The 14,787-nt window shown below is 36.7% G+C and overlaps 3 protein-coding genes across 3 annotated transcripts; 1 reads left to right on the top strand and 2 right to left on the bottom strand.

The window, feature by feature from the left end:
• Positions 1-12: 12 nt before the first annotated feature.
• Positions 13-6,906, bottom strand: LOC120010803 (E3 ubiquitin protein ligase DRIP2-like). Its single transcript, XM_038861666.1, has 7 exons — positions 6,528-6,906; positions 4,904-5,003; positions 2,549-2,879; positions 1,866-2,365; positions 1,715-1,765; positions 844-916; positions 13-561 (listed from the first exon to the last, which is right to left on the bottom strand). Exons 1-7 carry the CDS (start codon positions 6,640-6,642, stop codon positions 388-390), a joined length of 1,344 nt encoding a protein of 447 aa, XP_038717594.1. The 5' UTR covers positions 6,643-6,906; the 3' UTR covers positions 13-387.
• A 1,252-nt stretch (positions 6,907-8,158) lies between these two features.
• On the top strand, positions 8,159-9,361 carry LOC120010804 (probable ribose-5-phosphate isomerase 3, chloroplastic). Its single transcript, XM_038861667.1, has one exon. The coding sequence runs from the start codon at positions 8,254-8,256 to the stop codon at positions 9,127-9,129; it is 876 nt and encodes a 291-aa protein (XP_038717595.1). The 5' UTR covers positions 8,159-8,253; the 3' UTR covers positions 9,130-9,361.
• A 610-nt stretch (positions 9,362-9,971) lies between these two features.
• LOC120011362 lies at positions 9,972-11,446 on the bottom strand. Its single transcript, XM_038862462.1, has 6 exons — positions 11,259-11,446; positions 10,976-11,134; positions 10,747-10,827; positions 10,520-10,645; positions 10,361-10,429; positions 9,972-10,233 (listed from the first exon to the last, which is right to left on the bottom strand). Exons 1-6 carry the CDS (start codon positions 11,350-11,352, stop codon positions 10,157-10,159), a joined length of 606 nt encoding a protein of 201 aa, XP_038718390.1. The 5' UTR covers positions 11,353-11,446; the 3' UTR covers positions 9,972-10,156.
• Between the last annotated feature and the right edge of the window lie 3,341 nt (positions 11,447-14,787).

Below are 14,787 nucleotides of genomic sequence, written 5' to 3'. Positions count from 1 at the left end.
GACAACAATCCAAACTACAAAACCACCCACGAGAATATTTTTAACATGGTTTTACAAAGAAGTGCGATATGCTAACTACTAAGTGTGGAAAAGACATCACAGTGTCAGTTTGTTGTCTATTAATTTCTTCCTCTTGGAAATCATGCAATAACGCCCTATTACAATGAACAAACACCAGTTTTGTTCACTTTGAAAACGAATAATCAGCGATCGAAACTAATTAAACTAAATGAATTCATACAAATTATCATATTCACTGTCCAAGCACGGGAAGAACAGATAAGATGGCCTCAGTAAATTCAACTTCAAAATCCGGTGCCAAACATTTCGCAATCAGAAAGCTCAACGACAAAACACGACAAAAAGAAAAGAAAAAGGAAGCTCGTTTTAAGAGGCTCGAACTTTTCGACAGTATGACAGGACCATTACAAAGTCCTTGGCCGAGGAGCCGATGGATGCTGGTACCTTCTTTGATGTCGGTGCTGTTCGAAACCATATATCCACCAGGTTATGTAATTGCAGCGTTGGAAGCACGGGGTGGCCTCGGCATAAAATCTCCACCTATCAATATGACAATATGTACTTGCAGTGAAAATATTGCACCGAAAAATGTAGGCTCATTGTTGTGCAAAAAGTTCCCACAGTAGGCAAGGAAAACGACAAGTTGTATCTAGCCTTACCCTCGATGGCAATTGGCAAAGATGTTTCAAGGAGTTTGTCCTTTGGTTCGCAAATTATAGATAGAAGTTGAAAATTTAAAAAGTAAAAGGTAATCTGCTTTAATAGAAAATGCGAATACTGAATACGCTCAGCTCAATAAAATGGAGAGAAAGAAAAAGCCACCTCAGCCTCACTTGGAAGATAAAGTTTCTTTGCAAGGTACTTTTGGATGAACGAGACCGTCATTTTACCATCCCTACAATGCACAAAACCAAAATGTCAATACAATATGAAACATGGCCATATCAAAATGTAGGCCCCCAACTACGGTAACATAAAATTTCACTCATTAGCTTAAGCTAATTGAAAAAAAAAAAGAAGGAAAAAAAAAATTAAGAAATCATACATAAACTTCCCCTCCGAAATGCCCACCATATCAATTTAGCATAGAGGACATCAATTCAGCACAAGCTAGCAACGACAACAGTTCTGTATATAATCTAGTTTTCAAACTAATGAGATGGTCTCTCTTCATGTACTTTGGACATCTTAAAACTTAGTGTAACATTTTACTTTCTTATGGTATAATAGTGATAGTTGCCACGTAAAAAACACCGAACTCCTTGGAGATTTAGTACAAGCACCCACATGCGAACAAGAACACAAACACATAAACAGGAGGGATTACGGCTTACACCCAAGTGAAGGAGCCTTAAATCACTGATCTCACATGTTGATTACATGTTTCACAAAAGCTTGCTTCCTATGCTAATGGGTACTATCAGCCTTCATCTAATAAAATCCCACACCTGACCAGCGGCCAAAACCTTGTCCTTACAGTGACTACAAAAGACAACAGCAATTGGTAATACATAGGTGGATAGACTGCTAATTTCATACTTGGCATGCATTAGATCTTGTAAGAAAGGTATAGTATAATACTAAACTTATGGTTGTAAAAGATCACACCGTAATAGGCAGAGGTCAGACCATGAACTCAAAGAATTTACACAACTGTGGAAATCAAATGCAAAATGATATCAAAGTAACTCACCTAATCCTCAAGTAACAAGTGGGAATCTGCGGCAATGACTCGTCTCCTTTCCTGAAGAATTTACCTTAAATTCAGAACCTATCACTAAATCGGTAACATCAAGCTTGTAAAGGAAAATATTTAAATGTCTTAGACGTTATGGTCAACTTACTGGTCTTCCAAAGCAACCAAAGAGAACCAAATTGGTCTGTTTCTTCTGTTGCACTTGGAAACTGAAGCATCTACCATGGCTTGTGCCGAGGTGCACTGCCCATCAGACATAACTGCCCTTTTCCTTGATGCTGCACGAAATCGTCTCCGTTTCACTGGTCCTGGAAGCAAAATTGTCCCTCCCTTAATATCTTCAACCTTGGTATTATTTCCACGATCTTTATTTTTGGATTTAGGCACAAATATTTCACCATCACGAACACTAGGAGACTCTTTTTTGGCTTTTGACTCAGGTGAATAAAATTCATAATCAGGGACATTGGATGTCCCTGACTTAGAAAAGGAAACTGGTGAATTTAACTTAGAAGACTTGGTCCTGTTAGCAGCTTCAACGAGACAGTTTAGGGGTGTCCACAGGTCAACTTTTCCTTCTATTGTTTCAACATCTTTCCCTGTATCTTCTTTAGCCTCGCCGTCATTAGAACGCTCCACAACAGAACCCTGTGTTGATTTAATGATTGGTAAGGAACTCATAATACAGATAAAAAAGATCTGCCCACCCCACCCCAACCCCCTAAAAAGAAGAAGAAAGAAACAGCATAAATGCAAGAGTAGCTTCGAAACAGCTCACAATCAGAACTCAAGCTAGTAAAGAATAAGGAGTCGGAAAAAAGTCATCCTTACCTGGCATTTATTTTGAGCAGTTTTGTTTAGAGACTCGGGCGAGCTTGAGCTCATAGGATGATCTTCCAAAATTTCTTCTTTCTTAATGGGTAACTCATGAATAAAACCACAACCTCGTAAAGACGCAGCCTTTCTCGCCCCAGCTTTTGTTCTCCTTCCCGTCAAGCCTGTTTGGGTGGATACTTTGGGAGCACTGACCACCAGTGATGACAGTGATCTTTCCTTCCTCTTTGCAGGCGCTGCAACTGAAGGTGTAATTTCAGGAGCCTTAATCTTCCTTCTTTTGAGAGGAAATATTTTTGCTCTTATGTCTTGCAAATTATGATCAGGCCTGCAAAATTTAAAAGGAGCATCAAAATATGCATTATCAACTAATTGTTTTGCTAGAAAGTTGTTTAAAGAATTCCCAATAGCAGAAGACATAACTGAATGAAACTTCCGGGCTCCACTTTGTAACAATGGAATTAAAGTAAGGGAGACTGGGAGAGCGAATGTTAAGATGCAATTGGTTGCAGCAAACACAATCATTATTACTTAGTTTGTGTGGAAGTGTTTCAATTTTTTCACAGATTGTTAAATGAATGAACCACCAACAGCCAGTGTATGATGATAAAAATTGATATCCAGAATCGACTCAAAGTCAAGTAAACATCCAGAACACAAACACTCGCACACAAAAAGGACTCAAAAGTCAAGTGAAAATTCGTTTAATTTAATATATATAGTAGATTTCAAAAGCATCAATTCTATGACTAAGTATTATTGAAACATGTGACCTTCTCTACTGCAACCATGGAATTCATTCATACGACTTATTCTTGACTTTGTCTCCAACATTTGTATAAGACTAGTTAGGAAAAAGCATTGGTAAAGCAACTGAATGTTTTTATTTATTTTCTTTTGGTAAAAAAGGACAGCTTGCATATGCATAATATTAAAGTTAAACCTTAAAAACACATATCAAGTATTTGAAATAGTTGAGAGACAACCAAGAAAGAAATGCTTCAGGAAAGCATGTTAGTTTGAACATAGAAGACATGGCTATTGTTGTTCTTGATGGTTCCCACCCCCACACCTCCCATTTAAAGAGAGATTATTGAAATTAAGGCCCCAAGGGGATGTCATCATTTTAGCAAAGACGAAAACGATAGCAACTCAAGTACGTATGAAAAAACCCAATCAAGTACATATGAAAAAATACATCGGGATCTTCGACAATAACAGAAAGAATTTGGCCAATTATAACATTACAGTCATAGAGGATTGCTCTTCAAAAGACCTTTTCTAGTCTCTCTCTCCATACTATCAAGTAAATGGCCAAGGGAATAGTGCCGTTGCAACTTGCAACCATTCCAATTCTTATCTCCATATTTCAACTCAATGGATAAATATTTAAAAGTATTAATACAATAGATTTGAAAGCAGAATAGTTGAATCTATGAACATCTAGATCCAGGAAAAAAACTGCATAGTTTGGATATTTTGATACAAGGAATAACAGAAGAAGACAAGGAAGGGAGATCATCTTATACACACAAAAAGGAAAACAAGATTGAAGATATGAAAGGGGACACAAAGCAAATAAAAGTAAAGGTGCAACCACAAAATAGGGATTTGTGCATAAAATTTATAACTTCTGAAAGAAGAATTACATAAAAGAACAATCTGAAAGAGAGACCATGAGTGTACAAGTCTTGTACGACATGAAATTTTCCCAAGTGTATTTGAGATGTTACATTTACTTTTCCCAGACTCTGCCAGCATTGTTAAAGCCTTTTGCATTGGGTTTTGCCTCCTTTTTTCTGGGATTTCCAATTACATTTCAACTAGAAAATTCTAGGAAATACCATAACATAATATTTGAATAAGTATTGATCGACAATATCAAGCAGGAGAGGAATGACGTATGGATTAATTACTTGATGGCATAGAACATTCCAAACATAATTGAACACTTTGCTTTCTCATGAAGGTGTTACACTAATAAATGCATTAGTTGCTTAAACATGGGCTATTAAGCAGTTTAACAAGTAACGAGCAATTTAACATGCTTAAATCTTAAAATCAAAGAGCAACCCTACTAAGTAGATCCATTTTGCATAAACACTCAAGAAATCCCCTCCATCTACATAGAATTTCTACGACTACAAAAACTTAAAAAAAAAAAAAAAAAAAAAAAGTGGTTCATTCGATAAGAAGAAATAAAGGAAAAGGAAAAGAGAGCGCAAAGAGAAAAAGAGAAAGAAAGAAGCATGTGCTTATGTTTACATGCGTCATATGCCAGTGAGCCAGATTGAGTATGCTTGCGTGCACGTATACTAAAAAGAGAACAAAAATTCATAATCACATACTAACCTGAGCTTCTCTACAGGAAGACACCCTATATCAATATTGCATACAGGACAGCAATCAGCCTCCTCATCTGAAAGCTTCTCATATATGCACTTCCTGCAGACTGGTATGGTTTCAAAAATCAAAGTACTAGGAACAAATCGTCGAATAAAAAATCTATGGAGATGATGTGGGAACTGGAAGGTGCATGGCTCTTCTAAATATCTATTAGACAAGCATAAAACAAGCCCCCTGCCTAACGCCATCCCCTTTCCATATTAAAAGAAAAAAATCATCGTACGCAAAAAACAGGTTATATCCTTTTTCAGATCATTCAATAAACAAAATGAAGGTAAAGCACACTGATAATAAGTTAGAAGGAGATGACAAGGTCATAAGAGGTAAAAAGGACATGATGTAACGGAGAACTTTTGCATACACGTTAAGTAGTGTATGTGACATTATTTCTAAGCAGTTTGACAATGAGTTATCCTCCGTCGCAAAATTCTCATTATCTGATTCTAGGTCCACGTTAGAGTTGTAACAGTTAGCAAATAACTAACTGACTAAGCCAAACTGCCTCAGGGGCTCAGGGCTGTAACACCAAATACTCATGATTGTTGCAACTTACTAGTGAAAGTAACCTGGGCTTAAACGATTAATTTTGTGATTTAATTTGAAAAAAGCACTTTATACAAAATTATATAAACAGAAGATGAAACTCCAAAGAAGATAAATTTCCATTTGCAGGGGGCAGACAATAAACAGTACTAATAAACCAGAAGGAAAATTAACAACAAAAATTCACTTGAGCATGAAACAGAATAGTCAACCCGCAGAACTTGCTTTTCAGGCATGGAAGACCAATTGATATGGTAAGATTTGACTAGTTATGTTTGGCTCAGATACAATGCATGTTGAAATATAGTTAAGAACAAAAGCACAAAGTGCTTCAATGACAAGACCTGTGAAAATATATTTACATAACAAACCTTTTAATGTAGACTAACTAATATCAATATGAAAAGTTGCATATATTTATGTCGGGAAAATCAACAATTAGAACATCAAAGCTAACTACACTAAACAGAAATAAACAGCATATTTTTCGGATTCATGCCTTTACGAAACAACCACTCAATGCTCAATTGTGCTTCTACCAATAATATGATAAATAATTTGTATTAACTCTTCAAAAAACAGCAAATGACACACTGCAATGACTTCCAGATGCTCCCTAAGTACATGAAATATGGAATCTGGAGTGTAGACCCACCAGTCAACTATGTACGACTCAAAAATGAAAGGAAGACATTTTCAATCATCATCCCTGATGGCATCACAACAAATTTAACTGTGTATAATTATTTTCAAAGGGATGTAACCAAATAAGATCACCGAAGCAATCAATAGATTCACGTAGCAAGCAATCAATATATTTCAAAATGTAAGATTGCAAATGAATTTGAAATCGTAAAAGTGGCACGTACCATCAAAGAATCCTAAAATACAGAGAAGTGAGTATCGAAATTGCTAAACAAGTACCAACCCAGATCATGAAATGACAGAACACAAAGAACTCAGGTCAAAATATGCAAAACAACAACATGCCCATAAAATAAAATAAACCAAAGATAGAGCAATTTACACGTATGGAGACACACAGATATCATAGTAGCTTCCCTCAACAGCTTATTACAAAGAGGGCATGTCATGCATGCCTCTAGAGTCTCTCTCTTCAGTTTCACCACCTGTCCCGCCATATCTCCCGTCTAACACCGCATTCAACCCCAAATTCTTCCAAGGGAAGTGTTTGAGAAAGAGAAAACCGAGTTCCGGGTTATGGATCTAACGATTGGGAACTAAAAATTGGAGCTTTGGGTGTGCGTTTTGCGGAGAGAAGTAGATCATGCGTTGTGAGGGGGTTTTGGACAAGCGTGGGTGCGGGTTTCGTGATTGACGGGAGTTTGGAAGTGGTGTATCAGTGTATGTATCGCATGAATTCATGTTGTACGTGTGGTGTAATGTGAAAGTTATGTTTTGCCGTTCGTGTTAGTTAGCGTGCTGTGCGTGGCTTTCGCTTCAATCCCTCTTTTTTGGTTTCGAGGAGTGAAATTAATGAATAAAGAAATAGGATATTTTAGTATTTTCTAAAATTAATGAAATAAAATTAGGATTAATGGGTGATATATCGCTTTAATGGGTGATATTTTTGTATTTTCTAGTTCTCACTTGATGAAACGTGGTGGTATGGGGTTCACCAGGGGCCATTCTAATCCAAGCACCAATGGACACATGACGAGGACAAGAAAGTTTTACACTAATTGTTTGTTTGTTTTACAGAGAATTTGATTCTATGCAAGTTGAAATCTAAGAATCTGTTGCTAAAAATCAAGATTGTCTAAAAAAGTTTTATCAACTAAAATCTAGGGATTTATTATTTAAGCTGTTTTATTCTATTTAAAAGCAGTTTATTAGCTAATGATTTTAGTTGGATAATCTTAGAAAAGGCTCAAAAGATTTTGGAGTTTGCAGTTAACACGCTCCTAAATTATCTCATACAGATCTTAAGTAATTGCTCGACAACCAAAGACCACAATCGACTTCCTCCTACACTTTGTGGAAGTCACATTACCACGTTCATCAACCAGAAACACTCAAGAATGACAATCGTTAGCCTCTTCTCATCAACGACAAGCATGAAACCTACATTTCAGAGGAGTGCGACGAGCCACATATTCCTAGTGCTTCAATAGCCTCCATGAAGAAAGACCATGATATGGTTCCATAACCACGATTTACACAATTTGAAGATGTGGCGATTACACAGGATAATTTGGTATAATAACTCAAGCATCAAGGAAGTAGGTAGTCTCTTGTGATCGATCACGTCATGACGTGCCAAGACCATGCCTAGAAGTAAGAAGATGACGAACCACCATGAAGACTAAAAAGACGATAAAGAGAAGAAGAAGTAAGACAGGCACCCCTTGTCAAACACACTTTGCGTCGGTCAACTAGTTTAGCCATTTTATTTCCTTTTCAAGTCTATGTGGTTGTAGCTTCCACAGTTATCATGTTCATTTTAGTTTGTAAATCATGATATGAATTGTGATTGATTAGGTGAGATTTACAATTATAAATAAGAGTGCAATGGGATAAAAATCCTAACCCTCCCAAACCCAACACCCCTAACCCTCCAAATGGGCAAACCCTAAAAGAGAGAAGAAAAACATTTTGCACAATCTCTTCTTTTTTTTTTTCTTTATTGTAATTCTATATTGAATTAGTGGTATCCCCGCTCAAAACCAAAACTACACCAACCTCCCAATTCCATTCCACCAATACCAAACCAACCACTTCCACCAAAACTAATGGCCTCCTTATCACTCCTATCCCCTCCCTCAACCAACCACCACCACCATGACCACCACCGTCGCCACCTATCCACTCGCCTTATCCTGCGGACCCCTCCCTTTAACCTACGCACCCCCACTAAAACCTTCTCCATCACTGCCAAGTCAGCCCCAACTTCCCTCACCCAAGACGACCTCAAGAAGCTCGCCGCCGATAAGGCCGTCGCCTATGTTCAATCTGGGATGATCCTCGGCCTCGGCACTGGCTCCACTGCCGCCTTTGTTGTCGCCAAGCTCGGCCAACTCCTCTCCACCGGCCAACTCTCCGACATTATCGGAATCCCCACTTCGAAACGCACCGAAGAGCAAGCCAAATCCCTGGGAATCCCTCTCTCGGTCCTCGATGACCACCCGAAAATTGACCTCGCTATTGACGGCGCCGACGAGGTTGATCCTGACCTTAATCTCGTTAAGGGACGTGGAGGGGCCCTGTTGAGGGAGAAGATGGTGGAGGCTGCGTCGGAGAAGTTTGTGGTGGTGGCAGATGAGACGAAATTGGTTTCTGGGTTAGGTGGGAGTGGGTTGGCAATGCCAGTGGAGGTTGTGCAATTCTGCTGGAAGTACAATTTGGAGAGGCTGAGAGATTTGTTCAAGGAGGAAGGATGTGAGGCAAAGTTGAGATTGGTTCAAGGAGGAGGAGGGGAGGAGCCGTATGTTACTGATAATAACAACTACATTGTTGATTTGTACTTCAAGAACCCCATCAAAGACGGGAATGCGGCGGGGAGGGAGATTTCCAAATTTGAAGGGGTGGTGGAACATGGATTGTTCTTGGATATGGCAAATGCGGTGATCATTGCCGGGTCGAATGGAGTGGAAGTGATGACCAAATGAGGGGCAATGTTTTCTTTTTGTGCCTTGTTTTTGAGGTGGTGGTTGTTTATTATTTATTTAATGATTATTTTAGCATTGCAACTTGAATAGGAATACTACTTTGAAATAATTGAAAACATAGATTTGACATAGATGTTTAGCATTTGTTTGTGTCAATGTATTGAAAATTTGAAATTATTCTTTGGCTATGAAGAAAAATTAGCAAAATATCCCCGTCACTAATGCATCGTCAGTGACACCTGTATTACAACCCAAAGGAGGAAAAACAATGCTAGTTACCTTGGTACTTACCGAGGTGAACTCCTTGGCTGGACCGAAGTAAGCTCCTTATTATTCATCAAACAACTTAATAGGATTATGTATTAATTCAATTCTCATAATTTGATTACTTGTAATGCGAATCCTATCCTCATTACAATAAAACAAACCAATCGATGCCTAAAGATTCTATATTTCCCCAACAAAATTTAATGAGAAAAATAATCGACCCAAAAATATTGGTAGGTAGAAAAGGTGATGGGAATAGACTAGAATAGAATAATAAGATGCACAATCTTAGTCAAAAACAATAAGATACACAATTTTCTAACATGAATGCGAATATAAGTGAATAATAAGATGGACAATCTTAGTCAAATCAAACAATAAGATACACAAATTTTCTCATATGTTTACCATTAACCATTCCATTTACACCCACAATTAAATTGAAGGAAGGGGAAATTCCATGTAAATAGCCTATTAATTTGACTAATATATTTTTGTTATTTTTGACAATTAATGTTGTTGTCTTAATTTACCTAAATTTTTTTTTCCTTTAATTTTCGTGAAGAATTTGAGCAAACAAACAAATACATAAAATCAATTATTCAATCTGTAACAAGTCTTATACAACAAACAACAACAACAACAATAATCTCAGGAATAATAAATAATCTGCCTTATTCATACTAACTATCAACACAAGAATCTGGGAGATGATAATAATAGATTTGATCACAGAACACAGTGATCGAGCTGGGACTAATTAATTCTTGATGAACAAAGCCATTGACATGAGCAAGATCATGATCCAGTGAAATTTTCCTGGCAGGATTGATGTTCCTGAAGCATAAACAAAGCAGAGAAAGAAAATTGACACTGTGAGTGAGTATATCAATATATAACAATTAAGTTAGTTCAAAATACATGCACATGAGATGTTCGATAGAAGTCCCTAGCTAGCTCCCACCTTGACTTCCACCGGTTTCTTGATTTGCAACTTTAATTCCGAGACTTGCACAATCCGATCCAATCGTACCTTCAAAATCAAATCAAAGAAATAATTAAACCTCTTGTTAATTTCAATTCAATCAAAGAAATTAAAGCAAGTGGTGTGGTGTTTTCTTACAATCGCTGTAGCAGGGGAAGTAAGTGCTGTTCATGAGATTATAGAACCCGGATTGGCATGAACATTCGTAGTTGTATGTTTTGTTCTTTGTACAACTTCCTTCTCCACAGTATGCCCAATAACAAGCTATATATATATGAGAAACAACGAAATTATATTGTCAGTTACAAATTAACATGATATATAATCGAAGACAAAGAAAGATTACAAGTTATGGTGATTATTACGATCGAAGAAAGATGAGTTGCGTGGAACTTCTGTTGCTGGAACTGGAGGTGGAGCTGGCTGGCACGAGTAGTCCAGAGTACCTACATAATCAAACATGTTTCATCAATCGGCGAACTAGGCCTTTTACTGTGAACGTAAGAGAAAACAGTGACTTTTTGTCTATATTTTAGGGAATCCGTTCGAAGTCTATAAGACCGAATAAACGAGTACGAGAGGGCCGGAGCTTACAGTTTGGAATCACACAAGGAAGAAATGGTGCAGCGTCATCAACATCGTCGTATCGGGTTCTCTTCCAACCAGACTCGCATTCACAGATGTAGTTGAATGCATATGTTATGTTTGCTACACAAGTTCCCTTCCCACAATTTACTTCTTCACATACCTTCTCTGGAAATAACCAATCACACCAAAGTTGTTATGCACAAAAAGGATATGATCAGTAATATTCAATATATATATGTGTGTGTGTGTGTGTGTGTTTGAGAGAAGTAAAAAGGCTTTAATTTAGTACCATAAAACTCTGGCAGCAAGTCATCTCCCATAGCAACCATTGGAAGCAATACAAGCAGCAAAGCTAGGAAAGTTAGGCCTTTAGAGGAAGCCATAACAGAGGATTTTTCTTTTCTTTTCTTTTCCTTTCCTAGTAACCAAACAAAAAATGGAGAAAGAACTACTAGTTTGGAATTGTGAAGATGAGAGATGCGTGGCTCTATATATATATATATATAATGACCAAATTGCATGTGAAGCTTCTGCCTACTTATTTATCCCCTAAAACCCAATGGTCTTTGATTTATTGTTCTTGAGTTTCAAAGGTTTGGTCTTTGATTTCTTGGGTCTTCGACCATTTTGACAATTGTACCCTCAGTTGTTCACTTAATATATATAATTTTAAGGTTGTAATAACTATGTTTGCTCAAGTTGTTTTTTGTGTGTGTGTTTGTTTGTTTAGTCTATTCGGATATATTCAGACGTAGTTCTTAGTTTGGTGTATTTCAGTGTAGTACAATATAATTCAGTGTTTGTAATTTTCTAGTGCAATTCAATATTTTTTCAGCGTTTATAAATTATTAGGCTGCTCTCGTGACATTAGGTTTAACGATCTTGGAATGAAATGGGGGGATTTCAACCCTTTAAAAATAAAAAAATAAAAACTATGCATTTGAAGGGTAATTGAGGCAGTTTGGAGCAGCAAAAGGTCAACAAAGATAAGCGGTTGGTTTTTGCATACCATGAAACCTTCCTAGGTCATAATGCCTGACATACCTGAATATTTACTTTTAAAATAAATAAATGTAGATCTCGTTAATTATAATAAAATAACTATAACTAGGTTGAAAAAAAATTATAAAAAAATCCCTCCATTATTGACAAGAAGTCCTGATTTTGATTTTATTAATGACCAACAATATTATAGGAAGTTCTCTCTAGAATGTTTTGGTTTGCATTGACTTTTCCGATTTTGATACATAACTGAAAGAGAAAAAAATGTATTAGTAACATTAAAAAAAGCAAAAAAGAATTTAAAAAAAATGGGATGGGGCATGACCGATCACAAACCTGCCCAAATGTTGAGATGAACGTATATGATCCATGTGAAATCATGTGCATTCATATTAATATTTGAGATAATTGCGACAAAAAACACTGAGATACGTAAGATTATCTTTGTGTCTAAGCATATATTAATTAACTACTGTTAACCAAGGTTCATGATTCCTAATTATTAAAAAAAAAACAACATAAAAAAAAATTCCATTTGAGCTAAAACAATGTCAAAACTTGCCCAAAGACTCGGCCTATTGAAATGGTGAATCAACAATATATATACATATATGCATATATATATTGCATAAAGACATTATTAATTTATTAAAATATATAGAAAAAGTCTCTGGCAATGGATACTTGGACGAAGTCTTTCTTTCTTCGTTGAGAAAATTTTGGGAAACCCACCAATTCCAATGAGTTATAGGCTTATTCTGAAGTCATCAAACAAAAAGAGAGAAAAATAAGTCACGTTCTAGTTGCATTGAGTTTTTCAATGGAACGATACCGTGAACATCACTCAATCAATATATATATATATATATGCACAACAAATGTTTCTTCTAGAAGTTGATTATCTATCTATTGTAAATTTGTAAGTGTATGTATATATTATAGCACTAAGCCATTAATATATAGTCAAACAAGGGCCGCCACATTTTATTTTAATTTTTTTAAAAATGTCTCTCTTATACAACTTGCAAGGCAAACTTGTACGTCAAAAACATGCTTAGAACAAGTGCAACATCACCAATTGAGACTCAAATGCCTGGAAAAGGGAAAGCTGCAGAAAGTTGCATTGCTAGTAAAGCCACACCATGAAGCTGACTACTGCATACTAAGAGCATCCATAATGAGATGGTTTTGGAGTATTTGAGATGATTTTTTTTCTATAAATGGGGTGTTGGAATTGGGTTTGGTGAAATTAAATGAAATGTTTTAAATCATGACCATCCATCTGATCAAATGGATGATATTTAATCACTATTTATAAAATTAAAAAACACATTCGATAGCTCTCTGTCGTATTCTCTCTTCTCCATTACATCCCTTTCTTCTCAAATCTGCTTCTTCTCTTTTCAAATCGGATTCTCTTCATGACTCTCAGATCTTAGACCCTTTCATTCCTAATCCAATCAGTAAAACCAGACGAAATTGACGTTGTTGAGAAAACTAGAAAAAAAATCAAATGAAACTGATGGTATTGAGAAAACCATATGAAAAAAGCACCTATTTCGTTTATTTCCTCATCCAAGTAAAAATACTGCTTCTGGATTCATTTAGCTTCTACCCTCAAAAATCGAGAGGAAGAAACAGATGAAGATAGTTCAAAAATCGTTAAATGGGTTTCCTTTTTTGATTATGATTAAAGAGGAAGAAACGAATGAAAGATAAGTTAAAAAATCGTCAAATGAGTTGTTTTTGTTTAGATTTTGACCAGCTAAGAGAAGTAAAGACACTGGTGTGTTGCATAAGAGAGAGGTGCAAGAGATGAAAATAAGGGGAAAACAATGGACAGAGGAGCATAATTCTGTCTTGCTGATCTATCCACTCATGACCATCCGATTAAACCAACAACTGAGATTTAAGAAATTCTAACAATTCCACCCGAGGCCAATTCCAGCTCCCCCATCCTATTAGAATATATGAAGTGTTGATGAATAATGAATGTTGTGGGACCGATTCATTCAATTAACTTGTGCCACCTAAGAAAGAGGAGGAGAGAATTTTATTTGGAGTGCTAGATTGCATTTCACCATTATGGATGCTCTAAGAGTCCATTTAAAAGCCTTGGAAACGGCAGCGTATAAATTCAGCGTTTTTCATACGCTACCTATTTTCCATCGCTACCCCTCGCGTCTCTGATAGGTTGCTTATGAATACAGAGGAAGAGATCGAAGAGACAAAAACACAGGAAATTTACGAAGGTGGAGATCCACCTGTACGGGCAGGGGACGTTTGGTATGTTCTCCGATTGAAGTAGACTTTATGAGGGGTATCAATTGAGGCTGATTATGGCCGCCAGCAGGATCGATCCTTGCTGGTTCTGAATGAGGAGCTGCGGTCAATGGTGCTTGATCTTGAGGGGAAGGAGAGCGCAAAATCTCAATTTTCTTCGCATGCATCACACAAACTGACGACTCCTGTTTGTCGACTTTATTCTTGCTATGCTAAGTTGTCAGTACAATCTAAATTCAGAGTGAAGTTCCTCTATTCCATGTACTCCTAAAACCCTTTCACCTTTTCCCAGACAAGAGGTGTGATAGCATTCTACAGAGAAAAGTCATGAAGTAGCAGGGTAGCACAACTCATGGGTCATGATCATGTTAATTGAGAATGATCCAATAGCATTCTAACACATAATCCATCATCCAACACAAATGATAAAAACCAACCATAAGTAGCTATACAAACTATTCTCAAATTACTAATTTAGACTTCAAGGAGAAGGAAGCTTTATAAAGCAAAGCAACAATATAAAATCTTTGATT

This window comes from Tripterygium wilfordii, chromosome 12, assembly GCF_013401445.1.
Source record: "Tripterygium wilfordii isolate XIE 37 chromosome 12, ASM1340144v1, whole genome shotgun sequence".
In the NCBI taxonomy this organism is placed as follows: Eukaryota; Viridiplantae; Streptophyta; class Magnoliopsida; order Celastrales; family Celastraceae; genus Tripterygium; species Tripterygium wilfordii.
This window is presented reverse-complemented; position numbering and strand designations above follow the sequence as displayed.

Excerpts from the sequence above, each read along its gene's own strand:
- LOC120010804 (XM_038861667.1), top strand. The coding sequence starts at position 8,254 with ATGGCCTCCTTATCACTCCTATCCCCTCCCTCAACCAACCACCACCAC.
- LOC120010803 (XM_038861666.1), bottom strand. The coding sequence starts at position 6,642 with ATGGCGGGACAGGTGGTGAAACTGAAGAGAGAGACTCTAGAGGCATGC. Across the intron at positions 2,366-2,548 it reads CTGCTCAAAATAAATGCCAG|GGTTCTGTTGTGGAGCGTTC; the intron begins GTAAGGATGACT and ends AAATCAACACAG. Across the intron at positions 1,766-1,865 it reads TTGGTTGCTTTGGAAGACCA|GAAAGGAGACGAGTCATTGC; the intron begins GTAAGTTGACCA and ends TAAATTCTTCAG.
- LOC120011362 (XM_038862462.1), bottom strand. The coding sequence starts at position 11,352 with ATGGCTTCCTCTAAAGGCCTAACTTTCCTAGCTTTGCTGCTTGTATTG. Across the intron at positions 11,135-11,258 it reads CTTGCTGCCAGAGTTTTATG|AGAAGGTATGTGAAGAAGTA; the intron begins GTACTAAATTAA and ends GGTTATTTCCAG. Across the intron at positions 10,646-10,746 it reads CAACTCATCTTTCTTCGATC|CTTGTTATTGGGCATACTGT; the intron begins GTAATAATCACC and ends ATATATATATAG.